At 39.5% G+C, this 22,488-nt stretch overlaps 2 protein-coding genes across 5 annotated transcripts in view; one reads left to right on the top strand and one right to left on the bottom strand.

Annotated features, from left to right (window-relative positions):
• LOC140917376 (claudin-19-like) overlaps positions 1-17,234 on the top strand; it is a 35,888-nt gene extending 18,654 nt beyond the window's left edge. The window contains exons 2-5 of one of the 2 annotated variants that reach the window (XM_073360056.1): positions 8,920-9,084; positions 9,260-9,341; positions 15,581-15,691; positions 17,064-17,234. In XM_073360056.1, the coding sequence (XP_073216157.1) occupies positions 8,920-9,084; positions 9,260-9,341; positions 15,581-15,691; positions 17,064-17,163 (458 nt within the window). In that variant the 3' untranslated portion in view covers positions 17,164-17,234. Of the gene's footprint in view, positions 1-8,919; positions 9,085-9,259; positions 9,342-12,381; positions 12,470-15,580; positions 15,692-17,063 lie in introns of those variants that run through there. The other variant, XR_012160816.1, reaches the window with a different exon arrangement.
• The window catches only part of DUSP28 (dual specificity phosphatase 28), a 35,826-nt gene extending 13,989 nt beyond the window's left edge, over positions 1-21,837 (bottom strand). For 2 of the 3 annotated variants that reach the window (XR_012160818.1, XR_012160817.1), the window contains exons 1-3: positions 21,490-21,837; positions 19,703-20,326; positions 15,527-15,654 (exon numbers count right to left, since the gene is read on the bottom strand). Coding sequence is in view for 1 of the 3 variants with exons in the window: in XM_073360058.1 (XP_073216159.1) it covers positions 20,183-20,326; positions 21,490-21,837 (492 nt within the window). In the remaining 2 variants the exon portion in view is untranslated. Of the gene's footprint in view, positions 1-15,526; positions 15,655-16,368; positions 20,327-21,489 lie in introns of those variants that run through there. The other variant, XM_073360058.1, reaches the window with a different exon arrangement.
• Between the last annotated feature and the right edge of the window lie 651 nt (positions 21,838-22,488).

Genomic DNA, 22,488 nt, shown 5'->3' with positions numbered 1-22,488 from the left:
ACTGTGCTCTAAAGGTTAAGGTTCAGATCTCTGAGCATCAAGGAAAGCAAAATGACTCAAGGCCCTTTCATTAAACACAAGTGATCACTGTCGCTAATATAAAAAGTGCCTAACTGAATTCAGCCGTGCCAGAGGTAGTCTGAGGAGCGGTAATCTGTCAGCTAGTGAGGATCAAAGCCAATGTAGGGATAAATGAGCCTGAAGTTCTCCCTCTTCTTTTTTGGTAAAAATAGCAAGTTCTTCAAAAGGGATATAAGCACTGCTACAATATGCTGATTTAAAGTCCCATCACTTTAAAACTGTAGAGACTCCCTGAGGCAGAAGTGCAGGATTTGGTAGGATTCTCTTGAGAAGTGAAATTGTTACCACAATTTTTGACTCATACCTCATGAGGAGCAAATCCTCATGGCCATCTCAGAGCTTTAAGATTGCCTTTCAAGTGCAAAGGCACAGGTGAGCACAGCAAGTACTGCAGGAAGGCATTTAGGATATGTCTACACAACAATTAAATACCCGCAGCTAGCTTGCGTTAGCTGACTTAGTCTACAATGCAGTTTTTCAGCCCATTAGCCCAAGCCCCACAAGCCCAAGTCAGCTGACATGGGCCAGCCATGGACATTTAACTGCTGTGCACACATATCCTTAGAGTCCCAAATCTGCTCTTGTCTAAGTCAACAGCAAAACTCCCATTGATTTTTATGGTAGCAGAAGTAGGCATATTGTGTTCTAACATCCCTTTGCAACCAAACCCACCCTTCTACAGCCTAGCCACAAAATGGCCAGAGAGGTTTGATGAGCCTATCTAAAAGAGCAGACTCATCTGGTTTACTAAGAATTTGTGGCACTTGTGATGTCCTTTTGGGAGTCTGTATGTAAAATTTACATAATGAAATCATTTTATAACTGTATTATATCAAGTTGCATATCTACAGAATTCTAACACAACATAAGGATCTAGTTTGTAAAGAAATTTTGCTTTCTTTTCAAGGTGAGGTAGAAGCAGTTTACTACCTGTAAAAGATGGTTAAACCCATTGATATTTGCAAGGAGTTTCAGTTACTAAAGTCATTAAGTGCCAGTGCACATTTCTTCTGTGGAGCTAGCCTGGGATATGATTATACCCTTAGTCAGTAGAACTCTAAAAAAATAACAACCTATGACAAACTAAAACTTTTAATAAATTGATATTGCTATCCATATAACTGTTTTCCAATTGTGATTCAATCCTCCTGAGACTTTGTCTTATTTTGCTGTGATTCGGTGAAACTTGTGTTGTCATATTTTCATTTTCCAGTGTGAGTGGGATGCGGTTTCATGAGGATATATCACTTTAACTAGAGATCAATAGTCTGTAAAATATTAATGTTTACCTTTTATCCATAAACTTTAACATCCTTTGAAATACTCAGTATAGTAATATAGTAGCTGTCCATCTTCACTAAAATATATTTTGTGATGGTATGATTTATAGTTGTACATAATAAACTTCCAAAAGTACAGAAAGTGCTGTATGTACAAAACAAAGTTCCTGCTGTTGAATTTACAATCAAATTTTATCTTAAAGCAAATAATATAAGAACATTAAACTTTCAAAGCAGCAATAAAATTCCAAGTAATAGTAGCCTTATGTAAACCTGTGATTGATAAAAATAAGATAGAGATTTATGAAAATCACAAAAATTTACCAGTCTCAAACACTTCATAAGAGGAGTGATAGTCAGAACACTGGTTAGACTTTCTGACTCTGGATGCATGATGGGCTCACTCTGTAACTTTTAATCACAAAAAATGTAAATAGAATTTGTAAGTTTATCAAATTATTTCAATTAACATCTTTCCCATAAATTGCTCCCAGATATTACAGTCATGTACAAAAAACCTTATCACTCTGTGGGTTGGGCAAAGAGCAAAGGTAGCTTCATTTTGGAGTGAAACCAGAGATAGAACAGCACGTAGTCTTCTGAAGGGAGCAATATTTGTATACACTTCATTTTAATAAAAGATAGACATAGTTTAGTGTGTTAATATTCACAAACATGTCTGCTGCTTTGGAAATCACTGGCTTTCTGCTGAGCTTATGTGGGTGGCTAATTGAGGGTGCCACTTTATCGAATAGTTACTGGAAAATCTCCACCATACATGGGAACGTAATTACAACTTCTAGCTTGTTTGAAAACCTGTGGAAAAGCTGTGCAGAAGATAGCACTGGAGTCTTCAACTGCAGAAAATTTGATTCTGTGTTGGCACTGCCTGGTACGTCTCTATTTTTGTGCAATATTTTTTATGTAATAGAAGAATTTGTTGGAAAGAAGTAATGTCAGTTATAAAAAATTTAACCCTATATCCTGTCTAGTAGTAATGGAAGGTAAAGGTGTGATGAATTGGGACTATGTCTGTACAATTTATGAATTTTGTGTGAGATTATTAACCCTATGTGTCTGTATCAGGCTGTAAACTTCTGAATGTTCAGCCTTTGCCTCCTCTGTTGTCCGTTTGGCCTTGTCTACACTGCCACTTTACAGCGCTGTAACTTTCTCGCTCAGGGGTCTGAAAAAACACTCCCCTGAGTGCTGCAAGTTTCAGCGCTGTAAAGTGGCAGTGTAGACAGTGCACGAGCTACTCCCCTCATGGGGGTGGTTTTTTTACACCGCTGGGAGAGACAAAAGACTGGTGGTTCCTGTCCAGAGTAACTGAGTTAGCAAGGGGAAAGTCACCTTGGCAACAGAGTCATCTGCGGGGTTTGTGCTCATTTGGTGAAGCTGACAAAGATGTCACCTGATACAGGAAACTGAAGGTTTTAAAAAGACAGAGGCTGGTCTGCCCGGGGGGGGGGGGGGCGCGCAATTTTCTTCAGTCCATGAGGGAGAGACCATTCACTATATAATAGTATGCATGAGGCAGGGACACCCTGCCTGCCTTCTGGGACCCAGATGGTTCCCCAAGGACTCACAAAGGAAGGGTGAGCTAGAAAGTGAGGGACATAGTAGTTTCAGGTGTTTATTATTTTGTATGATCTGTACTCTGTGCTTTACATGATTAAGTATAAAAGAGAATAAAGGTGTTAGACTGTGGTGTGTGTGTGTTCTTTACAGCTGTTGCATGCTCCTGAGAGAGTTAAACTGTAAACCAGAAGTGGAGTTCTGTTTAAGTAACTGGGGTATTCAGCGGTCAGTGCTGGTCATGGGGCATAGGGCAGGTGGGCTGAAGACCCCCATTTTTTGAGAAGGGGTACGGACTCAGAATCAGTGCCTAGGAAATGTGCCAGAAAAGCCAGGAGAGGAACTAATGCTGCAGTCTGCTGAGGCTCTGGAAGCTTCATACCCTAGGGGATCGAGAGCACAGAGGCTTGGATTCTCCTTACATCAGTCCTAGTGAGTGAGCAGGAGGGGGTGTTCACTGGGAACTGTGACAAAAGGTAAAAATAGATATTTTTGGTCAATAAGGGCTTCTCAGACTATTGCTCTAAAATAGCTGATAAAGCAGCAGAATGTGTCAAACAAAGCACATTAGAAAAAGCTATAAAAATAATATATATCAACTCACTTAATCAGGCAGTGATTCTTTTAATAGGCATTTTAAATATAATGTAATCTGCTTTCTGACATCCTGTGGAAAGATAACTGGATATTGTACCATTTCTAGCCTTAATGAGTGTCTTACAGTGTGTGTTTATTTTTTTCAGAGAGATATTTTATAGGCATAGTCTTAATATTTGACTTCAGTATACTGCATTGGGAGTTTTTTAATATAAGTAGGTATGAAATAGCATTTATGGTAAACTGCATATTCAGACTAATACATTGTGTTCTGAGAGAAATGAAAAAAGCTATTAAATATTATTTAAATTAATCTATGTATTAGAAGTAGAGGGTTCTTTTCTGATTGGATTTGGTTTTAAACTTCAGAAATCTGAATTGCCGTGTATCTGAGTTAAATATGTAAATCTTCAACAAAATCTTTCTTTGGATTGTTCTAAAGTTTTATTTATGTAGTGACAATATTCATTATATTGTAAACTGCAGGCATAAATCATGTAGATTTATGTACTCTAAATCTAAAGGCTTCTATACATGGAGTTATTCTGGAATAAGATTGCTTTTTTTCTGGTTTATCTTCCAAAGTGGATTAAGTTAATTTGGAAAAAGGCAGTCTTGTTCTGGAATACAAGTGTCTGCACATGGAGTTATTCCACAGTAGCTATTCCACTTTAAATTCACACTCTACTTTAAACCAGAATAAATTTAATGTGTAAACAAGCCCTAAAACATACTTTCTAATTTAGAAAAGATTTTAATTACATTTTAAGAACTTAAGTTACAGTACACTAAAGGTAAAAGGTAACTGCTCCTGCTAGTGGAGATTTATAATTTCCTTAAACTATTTTTCTCTCACAAGCAATTTTAAAATGGTTTGTGTAGTTTTCTTTGTATTACTTTAGACTGAGAGGAACATAAAATGTGGTGTGAATAAACTTCTTGCATTCTGCAATAACAGTTAGGATAATATCCACCTGTTTTCTCTCTGCAGGCTGCTTATTTGAGCATGGATTGTGTTAGGATATAAATCTGCCACTGGACTGGGCCTCATCATTTAGAGCTTCTGGCTCCACATAGCATCTTATTAGTAATAATTTATACGGCACTATAAATTTACACAGTGGTGATACCAGTGGGAATTTTTTTAGAATTCCCTACTCAGTAACACAGGACTGTGTCACTGATAAGAAGGTAAGAAAGCCTTTTGGAAGATGTGGCTTTAAAGAAACTCAGAGGAGGCAGAAAAGAACATCAGGAGTGAGGATGCAAAGGCAAAAGTGGGAGGAAAGAAAGGGAACCGAAAGAGGATTTGGAGGAGGATGAGACCATAGTAGGGAGTGGGAGTGGGGGACGGGGTCTAAGGGAGAAATGAGAGCAGACATATAGGAAATTTATAGGTAGGGCTGGTGAGAACTTGAATCTTAAATTTGATGCAGTAAGAGGAAGTGAATGAATATATTCAGAGGGTGGCTCTGTGGTTAGACCAGCGGGAAGGGAATGTTTCTTAAGCAGAAGTATGTTGGATATCCTGGGGGCTGTAGAGTTTGCAATATTTGAGACAAGAAAAGAGATGAAGATAGTAAGGAAAAAGTGGATTTTCTTATAACAGAGGAAAAAAGCAATAGAACTTGGAGACACTGGATTTATGGAAGAAAAGAAGAGTCAAAGATGAGAGTTTCAAGCCTGGGAGACAGGAAGGATGGTGGAGTTGTTATGGTGACAGATCAGGAGGGTGGAGAAAAATGGTTTGGAAGAAATAAGTAGCTCAGTTCTGGAGATTAAGAGAGCAGCAGGACATCCAGAGGATTCCTGAGGGAGTTGGAAGCATAAGATCGCACAGATGAGGGTCAGTGTTCAGCTCCAATGTAGAGGTTATTCAGGAATCATCTGTACAGAAATGTAGCTGAAACAATGAAAATGAATGAGATCAGAGGTAGAAAGGAAGGGCATCTTTGGTGATGGGCTGTTAGAGCATGGTTTTAAAGAGAAGCAGGAGGAATCTCTTGAAGGTCTCTGCATTGGCAGCCCTAGCTGGTTAGAGTGCCCTCTGATATCAGATTTAGCTCCCTTTAAATCAGGTTTAAAACCTTTTTTTAGATCAGTAGGACTTCACTTAGTATATTAATTTTGATTTAACTTTTACATTTTCATCTATTGTATAAGATGCCTTGAGATTCTTTGGACACCTAATACAATTATTTTTGAAGTATGAAACTTTAGAAGTAAAGGAGTGTTATACAGGGTTTGGGGACTGTTCAGGAAACAAAAACTGATAGTGGAGATAAGATATCACCCAGTCAGGTGCCTAAAAGTTATGACAGCCAAAGTTTATGTGAGCAACTGTAAATGGGCAATTCACAGCATAGTAGATGACATAGTCAGTATTGAGAACAAACTAAACTTAACAATCTGACCACAGTTGATGCATATATAGAGGGCAGGATATGGCCCAGAATCTGTATTTGTATAATACAGATACAGTCAAAGATATCTAGATCCCTTTAACACAGATAAGTGGTTTGATTGAATATCTTATTTTAGGCACTGCTAATTCAGAGTGTGGTGCATAAGAGATCAACTATATTAAAAAGAAAAGGAGTACTTGTGGCACCTTAGAGACTAACAAATTTATTTGAGCATAAGCTTTCGTGAGATACAGCTCACTGCATCCAATGAAGTGATCTGTAGCTCATGAAAGCTTATGCTCAAATAAATTTGTTAGTCTCTAAGGTGCCACAAGTACTCCTTTTCATTTTGTGGATATAACACGGCTGCTACTCTGAAACCTGCAACTATATTAAATTATTTATGTATTTAGCACCTGTGTTACAGCTGATAGATCAAGCTTTTGTCACTAAGCAGTTAATCAGCTGCCAATTTCTATTTGTATTGGCACTTTAAACTCTAGTTTTATTATTCTTGAGTTAAGATTCAGTGTCTCTGTTTCAGATTAGAGAGGTTAATCAAGGCTTCACATAAGGAATATATTTATGGAAATATAATGCAGTAGAACCTCAGAGTTATGAACACCTCGGCAATGGAGGTTGTTCTTTCAAAAGTTTACAACTGAACATTGACTTAATACAGCTTTGAAACTTTATTATGTAGAGGAAAAATGCTGCTCTCTCTTTATTTTTTTAGTAGTTTATGTTTAACAGAGTACTGTACTGTATTTGCTTTTTTGGTCTCTCCTGCTGCCTAATTGCGTACTTCTGGTTTCAAATGAGGCGTGTGATTGACTGGTCAGTTTGTAACTCTGGTGTTCATAATTCTGAGGTGCTATTGTAGATACTTTGTATCCCATCATTGCATCAAAGGAGGAGATTGAAGTAGGTAAAGAATGAACGATGTCCTGGAAAAAGAAAACTGAACAAAGAAAATAGAAAAACAAACTGAAGAGCAGATTGATGAAAAACAAGAAAGGTGAGATGGTGGGTCCAAGAGATAAGCTACTGGACAAAATAAGTGCAGAGAGAGAATCTAAGAAGGCAAACATCAAACAGTTTTGCATGGAAAGAAGATGAACTGCTCAACAAAAGGCCTAAGGATGCAGAAACTTGTTTTGCAGTATCTAAAAGGAGGATTCCAGGACCTCAAATTGGGTGATGAAGCCCCAGAAGGTGAAACTGACCAGCTTGCTTTCTTCAGCCACCTTCTACAATTAATCTATTTTTGATATTCAGATTCACATTCTTTGGGATCTTGTATGTGAAAGCACTTTGGACTAAAACAGAAATTGTATTTAATATGTTTTTGGCAAAATAAATTGAGATTCAGCTATCGCCATTGACCATTTATTTACATACTGATCATCAGCCTTAAAACAAGACAGGAATTAAATTCCCCTTTTTGGTGTTAAAGTATAAAGAATACAATTCATACACAGAGGATGCATAAGCGTTAACCTACTGGGCTTCCTTTTATGAGTCTTAAATTTTAAAAACAGGTTTGGCTTGAAGGTTCAAATATTTACCCAACAAGACTGACTGGAAAACAACACAAATTTTAATCACTATTATGTGCTCTATACACAACCTCAAAGTGGTTCACTCTGAATGTTCTGTCCACCGTATATATTATCTAATCTTAAACATAAGTAACATATTTTCATCTAGAGTCATCATGATGTAATGGTTAGAGTGGGGGACTGGGAATCAGGTAGTCACGGAGTATCTGTGCCTCAGTTTTCCTGTTTATCAAATGGGAATAATAATTAGCTTTCTCAAGGTCTTTGACAGATGCCATTTATGTGCAAATTGTTGCTACTTTCTCCAAAGCTGGAAGTGGAAAAACTACAGCCAAGCAAATGTTAAGCAATAACTAGGATATTGAACGGATGTCAGAAGGTCAGAGACTAAATATAAATTAAGTTGAAAAACAATAAAACTATTGTGTAATGGAACATTGGCAATGAAACAGATTTAGGTGGTGGAATTAGCTCTGTGCCATCTTTGATGTAGAATCATGTGCTGCAATTACTATTGATGTAAATTAGCTTAGTTTGTAACCTGATAAAAAATAAAAAAGTCAAAATTGAGAGTAACCCCTCCTGTTATGGAATTAACTCTAGCAGCTCCATAGTTAAGGTTGTTGAGATTATTATAATGTGATAAGGGGTGTAGTAGTAAATCCCTTTGTTAGAAAATAATGTAATCATTAAACTTTACATCAGTTACCCTAAAGGTATGATTTAATCCTCTGGTAAATTACAAGTAATCCTGTTTAATACTTTAGGAGTTTGAAAGAACTAAATCTTAACATTCTTTGAGCATTGTCCATATGGATCCCTATCTTTAGTGATGCACAGTTCCGTGTCATGCAACCCTAAACTTTCCAGAAAGGTGTGTCTGTTCAGGCTGTGCGCTCACCCTTCTTACAAGCCCAAATAGCTTATACAATGAACATCTGATAAATGCATAGGAGAATTTAAACATGAAGATCCAGATTTCCAAGGTCTCCTCTAAATTAGTACCTACTCTTTTTCACACACCATTTTTAATGGACACAAAAACTTACATTTGGCTTTACAACAAGCAATGGTTCATATAGTTCTGGTGATCAGATAACCAACTCACTCATTTGGGTGTAATTTTTCAGGTTAGTAAAAATCTCTATTAGGTGTTATTGAAACTGTTAACCCCATCACTACTAGTTAATCCAGTTCAGCATTAAAGTTTGCCACCTCATTAATTTCTATACTGCATAAACATTCTGACTTGTAGATGCTTCTGCAAACCAAATAGCTACACTTTGTAAGCTTCACTCATCACTAATTCTGATAATTATTTGATGTTTTCTTTGATGAACATATACTTTCAAAATGGAATTTTGTTAAATTACTTGTGCAAGAACTGATTTTTTTTGTCCCGCTTTTCTAATGCAGCTTACATACAAGCATGTCGTGCTCTGATGATCATTTCCATCATCTTGGGTCTCTTGGCTACTGCGCTGTCATTGTTTGGTTTAAAGTGCACACAAGTTGGGATGAGTAATGAAAATACAAAAGTAAAGATTTCTGTAACGGGGGGAGTGATCTTCATTTTAGCAGGTAAGATACCATCATTGTGCATTGAGACTGAACTTAGGACACTCAATACTGAAAGCTCAATACTGCTTTCATGATTAGCAAACTAAGTGAAAAGTACATCTATTTTCATAATTTAAAGCTGTAGAACTATTTAAAGGTTTATTTAAGTATGTGCATTTTGAATTTTTCTCCATAGGACTCTCATCTATGGTGGCTGTTTCTTGGTATGCTGCAAGGATTACTGCTCAATTTTTTGACCCACTGTATGGTGGAACCAAGTAAGTTAATGGACCTGGTGTATCAAATTGCTGAATATTTTTAAGATGGCATCAGTAATTTCAGTGGGCAGTTTCCTGTAAGGGTTTTCCAGGACCCCGTAGTCTGTACTGGTCAAGTTATCCCATCCTGCTTAAAGAAAAATTTATCAACAACTGAGTCTTTGAAATCCTCTTTCCCACTAGATGGAGGAATTATTGCCAGGTGGAAGGACTGGGCCATGACCTCACTTTCAAGGAGTCAAGGAACATGCAAGCCATACGAGCCTCAAATTCTCAATCATGGCGCATTGGCACAGAGTGTATGTCCCTCTGTTCTATTGCCAGGCTCTCCTGTCATTGATGTGCCATTGCATCAGCTGTCTGTGACCCTTTTGGGGCTCTTAGAATGCAGAACCAAAGTTAATGTGACATGGAGCATTTACCAGCAAGAAATCCTCCAGATCCACAGGTGTGCTTGCTCCAAAATGGCTTTTCTTTGTTCGATCCATCATGCTCCCTGAAATTCAGAGCCTCTCCTACGTGGCCAGAGATTTTTGAGGGAAGGTGGAACACACAGAATAGGTGGTGCTGTGCAAAGGACTTGGCTTTATTAATAATTATTTGTATTACCATAGCACCTAGGAGTCCTAGTCAGGGAACAGGACCTCATTATGCTAGGTGGTATACAAACTCGGAACATAAATACAGTCCCTTCCCCAGAGAGCTTACAATCTAAGTAGAATGGATACAGCTTAAACTGCATTTGGAACATCTTGGAAGCCTATTCATAGAATAGCAGTAACAGCTTTGGAGGATATGACAATGATGGACATTTTGGTATCCTGGCTTCCTGTCTAGAGAATAACGGTGGAATGATATGACTAAATGGAGTTTGGTTAAGAGTGTCTTAAAAATAGCCACCACCAAATTTGAGTATAAACATATTATATAATAGAGTGACTTCTGCCCACTCCAGGATCCTTTTCTCTGAATGTAATATAAATTCCAAAGAAAGAACTTGAAGGTAATATCTTACCTTTTCAGAATAACATTAACAGTTTAAAATTGAGAAGCATCCAGGAAAAATTCCAGGACCTCTTACCTTTGCTCCATATCCCCACCCTTCCTCTGTCTCTAGGCTTAAAAACTTACTTGTTGAGTATGGCAATAATCCATATTCATCTTTCCAGGCTATACTGTATACAGAACTATCTTCACTATCTATTGGGAAATGTTAAAGTGGATAAAGGGCAGATCTTTGGGATTTACACTTTGCAATGGGCAGGGCCCAAATTTGTCAGCTTGTAGTACAGAGCCGATGGTGGATGTCTCAGCCAGCTGCCTTGGTGACTCAACTGAAAGAAAGGGGAGGGCATTTGGAAGCTGGCTAGTGCATGCTTCCTGAGACATTAGGAATCTATCAAGCATGGCCTTTATGCTGCTGGTCCTCTGAGCTTTGGAAACCTTTTAAAAAAGCAATATCTGTTGAAGTTGCATGAATGCCTCCTTGTAGCACTGGCTATTTGGAGCTGCAGCTGAAGCTGTAAGAAGGTGTGCTGTACCTGACAACCTCTGTTCTTTCATTTCTTGGCTAGCTGTGGGTATATGTTGTGTTCCTGTCATCCCAATTCAGTTTACTCTATAAATTTCATTACAGTGCTCTCTATTCTTTCTTCCATTTAATTAATAAAGCTGTTACATCAAACAGATCCTAGCAGATACCTATGGGACACCCCTGGCCCCCCTGATCACTTCATTCCCTCCCTCCCACCTCATACTTAGTTCATTGTTTATCATTACCCTTTGTTTATGTACCTTTATGTTTATTACCCTTTCACCAGTTTTCAACACATATTTTTGAGTAGGAGGAAGTCAGGAAACTCATTAGTTTTTCCCATCTTTGAGTTAGCAGCTGGCTCTGTGTAGATATATTTTTCCAGTTTACTTGTCCAAGACTATGTCTACACAAGAAATGCTTCTGTAGTGCTGAAGTGTAGACCATTACTACAGCGACAGAAGGAGCTCTTCTTTTGCTGTAGTAAATCCACCTCTCTGAGAGGAGGGTAACTAGGTCAATGGAAAAATTCTTCCATCAATCTAGTGCTTTCTACACTGATGCTTAGGCTGACTTAACTGTCTCTCCAGGGTGTGAATTTTTCACATCTTTAGGTTGACCCAGCTACATTATTCAACTTTCTAGTGTAGACCAGCCCCAAGCCTTTCTCCTCTTCAGTGAGCAGCTTTTCAATACATATTAGTTTGTACTAACTCATAATGAAATTTTCCTCAGCTCCTTTAGCGATCAGCCCTTTCTCCCTAGCTTTACTTTGTCTCATTTGTTCTTGAAGTTGATGATAATGCCAATATTTTGTAGAACTTATCTCTGCTGTTCCTTTTTGAATAGTGTGGATCTCATTTGTACTTTTTATTATGTTTCCTAGAAAACACAAATCTGTCCTCCCTTGGCTTCTATGACTCCATCCTCTCCAGGTTTTTTATTCTACTTCTCTGATTCTTCTGTGTGTCCTTTAGAGCAGGAGGGGCTATGGGATGCTGGCTCCAGGAGGAGGCTGGGGGTTGGGGTGCAGGAGAGAGTTTGGGACGCTGGCTCTGGGAGGGGGCTCAGGCCGGGGGGTGGGGTGTAGCCTCCTGCGGCTCCCGGTCTGTGGCGCAGCGCGGCTGCTGCTAAAGCAGGCTCCCTGCCGGCCCCAGCCCCATGCCACTCCCAGAAGGGGCCAACATGCCCCTGTGGTCCTTGGGGCGGGGGCACGTGGCTCTGCGCGCTGCCCCTCTCTGCAAGCATCGCCCCCGCAGCTCCCCTTGGCCGCGGCTCCCCGTTCCCGCCAAGGGAAGCTGTGGGAGCAGTGCCTGCAGGCAGGAGCAGTGCGTGGAGGGAGACCCCTGCTCCCACCCCCCAGGGCCTGCAAGCACTCCCCCCCGCAGCTCCCCTTGGCCACGCCTCCCCGTTCCCGGCCAAGGGGAGCTGCGGGGGCGATACTTGCCGAGAGGGGCAGCGCGCGGAGCCACGTGCCCCCGCCCCTCCCCAAAGGCTGCGGGGGCACGTTGGCTCCTTCTGGGAGTGGCGTGGGGCCGGGGCAGGCAGGGAGCATGCCTTACCACGCTGCACCATGGACCAGGAGTCGCTGGAGGTAAGTGCTGCCCGGCGGCAGACCACACCCCAACCCCGAGCCCCCTCCCAGAGCCAGCACCCTGTACCCCCTCCTGCGACCCAACACTCTGCCCCAGCCCAGAGCCCCCTCCCACACCCAAATTCCCTCCCAGAGCCCGCACCCCCTCCTGTACCTCAGGCTCAGCCCAGATCCCCCTCCTACACTGCGAAACCCTCGGCCCCAGCCGAGCGTGCACCCCCTCCCGAACCCCAATCCTCTACCACAGCCAGGTGAAAGTAAGTGAGGGGGGGGGGAGAGGGAGCGACGGAGGGGGGGTTGGAGTGGGGTGGGGCATTGGGGAAGGGATGGGGTAGATCCTGGGTTGCCCTTAAATTAAAAAAGTGATCTTGTGCGTAAAAAGGTTGGAGACCACTGCTTTAGAGGATTCTCTCCCATCCCTTTCTAACATTATGTTGGAGTTCCACTGGGCTCTGTCCTTGGTTCTGTTCTCTTCTCCCTCTACACTTTATTGCTAGGTAATCTGTCTCACAAACACAAATTCAACTACAATCTCTGTGCTGACTACTCACAGAGCTATCTGTACTCTGGACCGGTCTCCTTCTGTCCAAACTAAACTCTCAGCTTGTGTCTAGCTGTCAGTTCAAGTTCAACCTGGCTAAAACAGAACTCCTAATTCCCCCCTGAAACTCTTCCCACTGTCTCCTGTTTCATACACTGTAGACAACACCACCATCCTGCCAGTCACTCTCATCTGTAATCTGGGCATCATCTTCAACTTGGATCTCTCTCTAGGTCCTCACATCCTGGCTGTGTCTAAATCTTGCAGATTTTTTCAGCATAACGCCACTAGGATACAGCCTTTCCTATCCGTCCACATAGTTCAGCTATCATCTTGTGTCCCAATTACTGCAACATTCTTCTCTTTGCCCTTGAGAAATGCAATCTTTCCCCATTCCTATCCATTCAGAATGCTGCTGCAAAGATCATTCTCCTTACCCATCACTTTGACATGTCACCTCATTTTTTTGCATGGTTCTGACTCATCACTTTCCATGCCTATCCCCAACCTGTCTATCACCTCTCATTCATTATTGAAGGGTCAGCTCCTGATTCCAATCTGCAGCCATAGCTCACTTGTTAAATTTTCAAACAAGCACTTTCGTGCTTTCTCCCATGCTGTCCCTTACCCTTGGGAGAAGCTCCTTGTAAACAGCCACAAAGCTACAGTAGAACCTCAAAGATACAAACACCAGAGTTACGGACTGACCAGTCAACGGGACACCAAGTGAAACCAATCAGGCAGTAGCAGAGACAAAAATTTTTTTAAAAAAAAGCAAATATTGTACTGTGCCTGTATTGCATCTTAGAGATAGGCACATCTGGGATGCCTGTCCGCACCCCCGTGCACGGGGCAGCCACTAACAGCAAGGCGCTGGGGCTGCCAGCCCAAGGCATCTGGAGCCAGCCAGTAGAGCAGGAGCAGCACTGGGATCTGCACCGCTTTCACTCCTTCCCCACTCCCCGGGGAGGGGGACAGCTGTTTTTACACACACACACACACACACCCTGCCCTGAGTGGGAAAGCTTGCAAACTCATGCTGGTGCTGAGTATGGAGCTCAGCTGCTGCTGAAACTGGGCCTGGAGTGTCAGCTGCTGGATCTGGAGTCTGAACTGCGCTTTGTTCAGTATTACAAACATTTCAGAGTTATGGACAGCCTCCATTCCTGAGGTGTCCGTAACTCTGAGGTTCCACTGTACTTCATTATCCTCCTTCAACTTCCTCCTTCAACCTCTCCTTTGCCTTGATGCCTACAAAACATGACAGCGGTTAGGCTGCAGGTGTGCCAAGACCACAGCATGTCGTGCTGACCAATATTGTCTCATTGTTTCCTTGTACTCATCTATTTGTCTATATCCATCTGTTGTTTTATATTCTAATTGCAAGCTCTTTAGGGCAGGGACTGTCTTTTTTTCTGTGTTTATACAACATCTGGCACAGTGGGGCCCTGATCCATGACTGGGATTTCTAGGTACTGCTATCATACAAATAACAACATTAAGCTCTCCATTAGGAAGAAAAGGGTGATGGGTTTGTATCTGGCATTGTGGAAGATTGACTAAACCAGTCAGTCATTCTTGACTATTTATTACTGATGTTCAGGGTTAGTCCTCCTTACTGTTACCACTTGCTGGTAATACCAGGTTAGATATGAAAAAGCTGGATGTGAAGAGAACTCCAGTTGACTACATAGAGTTAAGCCCTTCAGGAAATCCACCAGCTGTTATTAGAATATAAGGAGAAGTCTAAGGGTAAAGCAATCTTGGAAAAGCAAAGACTAGACTGGATGAGAATTTGTATTCAGACCTGGTATGAATAGGCAGAAGTTCCTTTGCTAGAAGGAAACTAAGTTTTCTGCATTACAACAAGAGAACCATATCTACAATATGCATCTATAACATTGCTGTCTTTGAGATTTTTAAGGTTGCTACTTTCAGATCAGTTCACACTTTTAACTAAACATTTTCTTGGTAGGAGTGCTAGACCAGACACTACTTGCTTAGCTGTTTACTAGTCTTCTACAGTGGGGATCTGTATTGGTAATTCTGTGTAGGAGAAAATTATTACTCTGAAGAGATAATACTGAAATCTCCAGATGTAAGTGGATAAGTGCAGTAAACCTTTTCCCCCTTTTATCTTCAAGCTGTTGCTCCATGTGTTCTGTTCTCAGACACTGTAAATATCTGTCCTTTATGACCAACTCTTCAGTATTTCTAAGCAATTACCTATCCCCCTTTATCTCCATATTGCTTATTAATTTTTTGTTCTTTAAATCCCTGATTCAGCAAAGCACTTAAGCAGAGATACAAATGCTTACATTATTGGCCACATCATCTATTATGTAACATTTAATTGGGTACTGAAACTAAACTGCCTGGTTTATAATTCTCTACATTCTTTACCAAGAATGATGCTAGCTTTTTATACAATTAGCACATCTTACAGCTAGTACAGTGTAAAATGTATTACTGCTTCATACAAACTATATAATAATATAATGGAGAAAGCTTTAAACCTTCTATGTGTGATCCTGTTGTATGATGCTTCCATAAAATCCTTCATATTCCAGGTATGAACTAGGAGATGCACTGTACTTAGGCTGGGCTGGATCGATTTTGTCTATGCTTGGTGGGATCTTCTTGACTTGTTCATGCAAAAGGGGAAAAAGAGGAATGCACAGGTAGCTCTTCATATTAAAGGTCAAAATAAATGATATACTTCAATCAGTGCCAATTTATGCATAGAAAGTGGGTTTGTCCCCCAATTATCCACTTCTGTATTGTGTACATGCAAAAACTAGAGGCTAGGACTGTCGATTCAACACTGACTCTTGCCATAAACTTGTGATGTAAACATGTATATACTCTTTACGCCTATCCTTCTGACCTCTAACACTGGCTTGTAAAAATTTAAAATAATCAGTTTTATATTTTTTATAATTATGGGCAGTGTTGGTGCTTCTAATGATCATACAATGGAATTGTGCCAGGGCCGGCTCTAGGTTTTTTGCCGCCCCAAGCTCTGAGAGCGCAACTGCCCAAGCAAAAAAAAAACAAACAAAAAAATGGCTGGAATGCTGCCCCTGGAATTGTGCCACCCCAAGCACGTGCTTGCTTTGCTGGTGCCTAGAGGTGATCCTGAATTGTGCAATCAAAGAGCAGAGCTTCTGTTGTATTGGTAAAACTGCAATACAGATCTTTAACTTTTTTTTGTATTGTGGCAGTAGTGCCATAATTTTCTAATCATATTTTCACTACCATTAAAAGGATCTAATTCCATTTATCTTGCAGAAAATAAAATCCTTTTCCCCCAAAGCAACCGATACAGCTTAAGAAATTCTGAGATTTTTCGTGTTTCTCGTAGAAAGGTTTGTTTAGCAATATGTCAGATAAATCAAGTTTCTGGCCTGACTACTTATCCTTTTTCATTGGAAAAATATAATCTTTATTTGAAATAAGTCAGACATGCAGCAGTTGTCTGGGAAATGGTTGCAGCTGTCAGAAATAGCAGGTCTGTGCATCCTTGAGATGTCCAAGCAATACTAGGTCCAAGTACATATAAACCACATTTATGTAAACCTTTAAAAAAAGGTGATGCACAGAAGGAAGAAGCATGTTAGATGATGCTTTACTTAAACATTAGAAAAAGCTGTGTGAGAACAGCCAATGAGGGACAGTATTACGTTGAGCAGGATATACTATTGCATATTGAGCCTGGTCCAAAGCCACTGAAGTTGATGGACAAATTTCAGTTGACTTAATAGGGCTTTGGATCTGACCCACAATGCACTGACTCTCTAATTTTCAAATTTGATTTTAGTAAGTCCTTCAGTGAAACCTAGTACAGAATTTAAAGCTCTGCACTATGCATGAGATCCCAACAGCATGGACCCAAGATAATTTCCAATTACATTTTTTATCTTATTGATTTGTGTTAAAAATTGCAACTAGCGTAAATAAAGACTCCTGCTTAGATCAGTTAAACTGATTTTGTCAAAGAGCATGTGGATGTATAGTACTTAATTACTTACAGTTCATTTTTCTTAATTACAGTGACCGCAAGTATGACTACTCAGCTGGCCAGGCAGCTCATCAGCCATGCATTTACACCAAAAATTCTGATACAGTCATGACATCCAAAGATTATGTGTAAACTTTTTATTTTTTTAATTGTTTGTACGTTAACATCTTGTCAATCCAAATAAAAAGATAAATTAATTTTGAGTGTTCTAGTTCAGGTTGCAGTCTTTATCTCAGTATTGAGGTTGTTCTATGTTTTAATACTTCCATCTGGGAATATTTTGAAAATCGAAACAGTTAAGTTTCTGGAAAGATATTGCCACATGGAGATTTCCTGTTCACTGACAAACCAAGCAAAACGAAGCCATAATGTATGGTGTACCTTGACAACAAACCAAGAGTAATTGTTAATCTATTTTTGACTGGCTCAAACAGGGAAACTGACATGCTGCAACTAATCACAGCCTAATAAAACTACAGTGTTGTAAAATGTACTGTAATTTTATTAATACTTCGCTTTGTATTTTTTTAAAAATGTTTTAGCTTTTAAGAGTAAATAAGAATTAACCCTTGTGTGATTTGCAGTTCTGAATTAAAGTTGTTATGGATAGTATTAATGAAATGTTAATTTTATTATATTTGCACTTAAAGACATGTTTTATTGATACTCACATTATGTCTAGTACAGAGGTTCTCAAACTGGCACCCACCTAGGGTGTGTGGAATGTATTTGGGGTGGGGTGAGAGGCTTTAGGGAACAAACACAAAACACAAAACACAAAACACAAAACACAAAACACAAAACACAAAACACAAAACACACTTACTGTGCACATTTTACCTATAGCGATGAATAACTAGCAAAGCTGATTCCTCCAGACATATCAGGCACTGTGCATTTAACTGTAGATGACTCTGTGCATTTTCATGGATTTCTGTTAAGTTTGCATTGGATTATAAAAAGTGATGGCCATCTCTATATTAATCTGTTTGCTATGATGTGATGTGCACATTTAATTGTAAAAACAATGAGGAGTCCGGTGGCACCTTAAAGACTAACAGATTTATTTGGGCATAAGCTTTTGGGTTTTTTACTCACAAAAGCTTATGCCCAAATAAATCTGTTAGTCTTTAAGGTGCCACCAGACTCTTAGTTGTTTTTGTGGATACAGACTAACACGGCTACCCCTCTGATATTTAATTGTAAGCATGGACCACAATCAGTTTTGCTTTTGCTCTTATTGCAATGGATCACTGGCTCATTTGTGCAACAGAAAACCCCCCAACTCAAGTGAAAAACAAAGAAGCCAAAATTTGATTCAAGTGAAGCACTGCTGCCACATACATTGGTATAAGTACTTCCGTGGCATGAGAGGGGGCAGGAGTGTCACAAACTATTATAGACACAAAGCAGGGGGGGCGCAATCAAATAACTTTGAGAACCACTGGTCTAGGATGTGGGATTTGTAGTGGAACTTTTTAAAAAAAATTGCAGAACACAACACACTAAAATCCTTGTCCAGTGGATGGCAAATATACAAATATAATATACAAGGGATACTGCAAACAGTCAGGAATGGAGAAACCAGCTGATAAAGGGATGCATTATCTATCGGATGCCTTATTCCCAAATCATTGATTACATTTTTACTTATTGTTGTGGATTTAAAAGAAAAACCCACTGAATTAGAATTGTCTAATTCAAACTGTTCCACAGTGAATCTGTTCTGCAGTAATTTTATGGTTGTAACTTTCAGTCATTAGCACTTTCATCTCAAGTTACTCTGCTGCTGGGAATACCCTTTGTATTGTATAAGCATTTAGTCATTAAAGATTAGCTAACCTTTGTAAAAATTACATTGGTTTGCTGAGCAATGCCAAATTAAATTTCACATTGACAGTTTTACAGCTTTCATAATTGTTTTTTAAATTTTCAAATGTATTAAAACAGTTCAATAAAATAATCCTCTACTTTTGTTGATTCTGAGCCCCATGATTAAATTTAAAATGTAGCACAAGTTGTAAATTTTATCTGTCTCCAATGTACCTAGATAACATATTTCCTATGAAATCATATAAGGGCTCTTAACAGAAACACTGTTTTGTATGTGTGATATAGAATGTTTTTATACCCTGGTGATCTATTCAGAAAGTCAGTTTGGGGACTGTTAAATCTCATTTGGTTTAGTAAATGGTAATAGAATGGATGGAGATTACATTATAATGCCAGTTTCTTCCCCTGTGTGTCTTTTAATTGTTTTAATATTGTGATGGATATTTCAGTACTGCTGAAAACAAGGAAAAGCTCAGCTAATTCAGGCATAGAATGAGCAGTAGCTGTGTAAGATCCCACACAGAACTCTGCCAGTATTCAGCCTGTGGTCTACAATGCCCCTCTATTCTAGTTCTAGACCTACTCATGAACAAGTAGGTGAGGGCTGTCAAATTTATTTTGTGGAGAGGCCAGATTGCACTCTTAATTATTGCCCAATGGATGGGGTACAGATTTGAACTATATACTGTTCTAGGCACAGTAGTTCTCCCACTGCTGTCATTGGGAGCTTTGTACCAAGATCAAGGGTAGAATATAGCCTGTATGTAGTAATGAAAGGTTATTTGTTCAGCATCCTATTGTCCTATTTAGAATCACTCAAAAGGGAAAACATGCTCACCATTAGGACAGGGCCACTTTTTTCCCTTCCCTATCTGTTCCGTTTGTCCCTCTTCATTTCTCTTCCTTGCTTCACTCGGTACCTTTTTCCCTGCAGCAATTTCCACCACCTGTGGGCTTCTCTCCTACCCCTTTTCATCTGCTAAAATGATCAATAGTTAAATACTTAGTCTTCATTAGGCTTTAAAGTTAGCACCCCACTGAGCTGAATGGAGAATCAGGAAATTCACACCTCATGTCATTGTTGTAGGTTTTTACAGGATTGGGGAAAATAATACTGCTTTGGTTATACTGTTCATATTTGGAAGATTATCTTTACACCCATAAAGGTTAGAATTTTTTTTTTAAATCTGCAGAATCTGAATGTCATGCAAACCTCAAAAATAAATAGAGAAGGCTGGATGTATTATGTTCTTCTAGTTGGTTTTGCAGCCCTGCTAGGCCTTTCAGAAGCAATTGTGTTTAACTTTGAAAAAAAAATTTAATCAGAATTATATTTGGAAGAAATCATTTTTTCAGAAGAATGACCCAACTGATGCTGCATCTGTAAATGTTCTTCATATCTCTGCAGCTGAGACCAGAATCCTGTGTTGGGCTCTACTCCTGGTCTGGCAGTCTTCACAGTCTAGAAGAAGTGACAAACATTGCATGTCTAGTAGAAATTGTGCAGGAAATCAGGCAAGATATTTCTCCCCTCCCCAAGACCTCTGAGAAAGTTGATTTTGATATTTATGTGGGAATAATTACAAAAATATACAAAACAAGCACATTTCACATATGCCAAAGAATATATGTTATAATTTTTTGAGTAATCTGATCTGTTGTATCTAGGGAAGTGAGGGTTAGTCCAGTTCCTAGTGAAGTGGCATCAACATGACAATCATCTTAATTAGTAACTTTTCTGGTAGGTCTAATAAAGGCCAAGGGTGAAAGCACATATAGACTGAGCCCCACTTGGAGGGCATTCCAAATCAAAGTTGAGGCATTATTAGTATGTAAGGGACTGTTTATCAGGAACAATAAATATTGTCTCTGTGCAGTGTTTGGCTATTACATAGATAACACTGCTATGAAGGAGATCAGGATTAACACTGCCAAGTGATATCTGCACAGATTTGCTTGATTTTTTCCACTGAGTGGCTTTCTCTGTCTACACCTCATTTTATGTTAGTTTGCCATGGATTTGCAAATGCAATCAGGACTGTTCACAGGAACAGCCAGCTTTCTTTGACTATTCTACTGTGTTTTCTTAAAAAAGATTTGACTTGGTAATTGTATTTGTTCCAGAAGCCTAATTTTAAGAGCTTCCCTTGTCCAGTCAGGGACCAAACAGTTAGCATGGGATTGTGTCCAATCATAACAGCTCAAATTTGGAATGCTGAATATTCTTAAACTGCTTACAAACTACAGTCCAATAATATTCACAGGATTTCAAGTGAATACATTTGAAAATGTTCATACAATTTGTGAATAAGATTGGAAAAGAAAAAAGCATGATTTGCCCTGCTTTTATATATAATAAAATGGGCTAAGGACACTAAAATGCAACTATAAAACTACATCAGATTTTGTCAGTATTATCAATAATGGCACTCCTTTGTGTCCAAGTTCAGTAAAGCAATTTAAAGAGTTTTATCTCCAGGTGCTTATTTTTTTCAGATAGGAATGCTGTCTCCTATGTTGTTTATTTCTTGTGGTCTTAGGAATTGGGTCATTATTCATAACATAATTTGAAATGAATTTCTTATCAAACATAAGAGGTATAACTTTCAAGCATAAGTACAGTACCTCAAAGGCATCCTTGAGCGTGAGATTTTGGTGTCTCATCAGATAGGCAGTGCAGATTGCTGCAGATCTGCTGCGGCCATTTTTACAGTAAACTAAGCATTTTCCACCACTTCGTACTGTGTCCTCTATGGCATTGCTGCACTGTTCAAAATAGTTATACAAGTCCTCCAAAGGGTCATCAAAAACAGGAACCCGCAGGCTTCGAACTTGGTGAAGGCCTGGGAATGGCTGCTGCCTGGAGACATTAATACAGAATGTAACTCCCTCTTCAGTGAGGAGTTCTTTGTTGCAAGCTGATCTAGAATTACTGATTAGCAAAGAATCAGTGATCTTACAGAGCTGTAACATTGGCAACAAAGGGTGGAGTGTCACCACTGCCCTGTGACGCTTTCATAGGCTGCTTTCCATGAGAATCATTAAGGACTGTGGCAGAACACAAAATGATACTTAAACCCTGATTAATTGAAAGTGCAGTTTGTTTCTAGCAGCACTTTGGCTTGTTTCTGCTGTCCTGTGCCTTAGCCATCTGTGCTGTGCTATATTTATTCTACACTTACTGTACCAGAACTAAAGGATTCCTTCAGGTCCTAGTGCCCTCTTTAGTGGGGTAGAAACATTTGAGAAATTAAATCACAGAGCAGAGCCCACAGAGCAATCTTAGAACAGTTTAGAAATTTGAATAGCACCAATTCCTTCAACAATTTTGTAGTTTCTTAACACAAAAATAAATTAATCTGCCCCAGGACTCCTGTTTATTCAGAAAGTAATGCTACTGTAACCCCTGAAATATTGACCAGGTAGGAATAAAATAAACTCAAAGCAAATAGAATATATTGCACCAAGTCTGGAGCAGTGGATTGTTTTTAGGAGCTTGGAGTATTTTCTAAATTGCTAATGTTAATAGAAAACAGCAAATGCAAATAGCCTTTTGCTGAGCACAGCTTTCTGAAGCTTGCAGAATGTTTGGGGGATGAAAGTTTTCAATAATTCTGCACTTTG

The sequence above is a fragment of the Lepidochelys kempii genome, chromosome 9 (genome assembly GCF_965140265.1).
Source record: "Lepidochelys kempii isolate rLepKem1 chromosome 9, rLepKem1.hap2, whole genome shotgun sequence".
In the NCBI taxonomy this organism is placed as follows: Eukaryota; Metazoa; Chordata; order Testudines; family Cheloniidae; genus Lepidochelys; species Lepidochelys kempii.
This window is presented reverse-complemented; position numbering and strand designations above follow the sequence as displayed.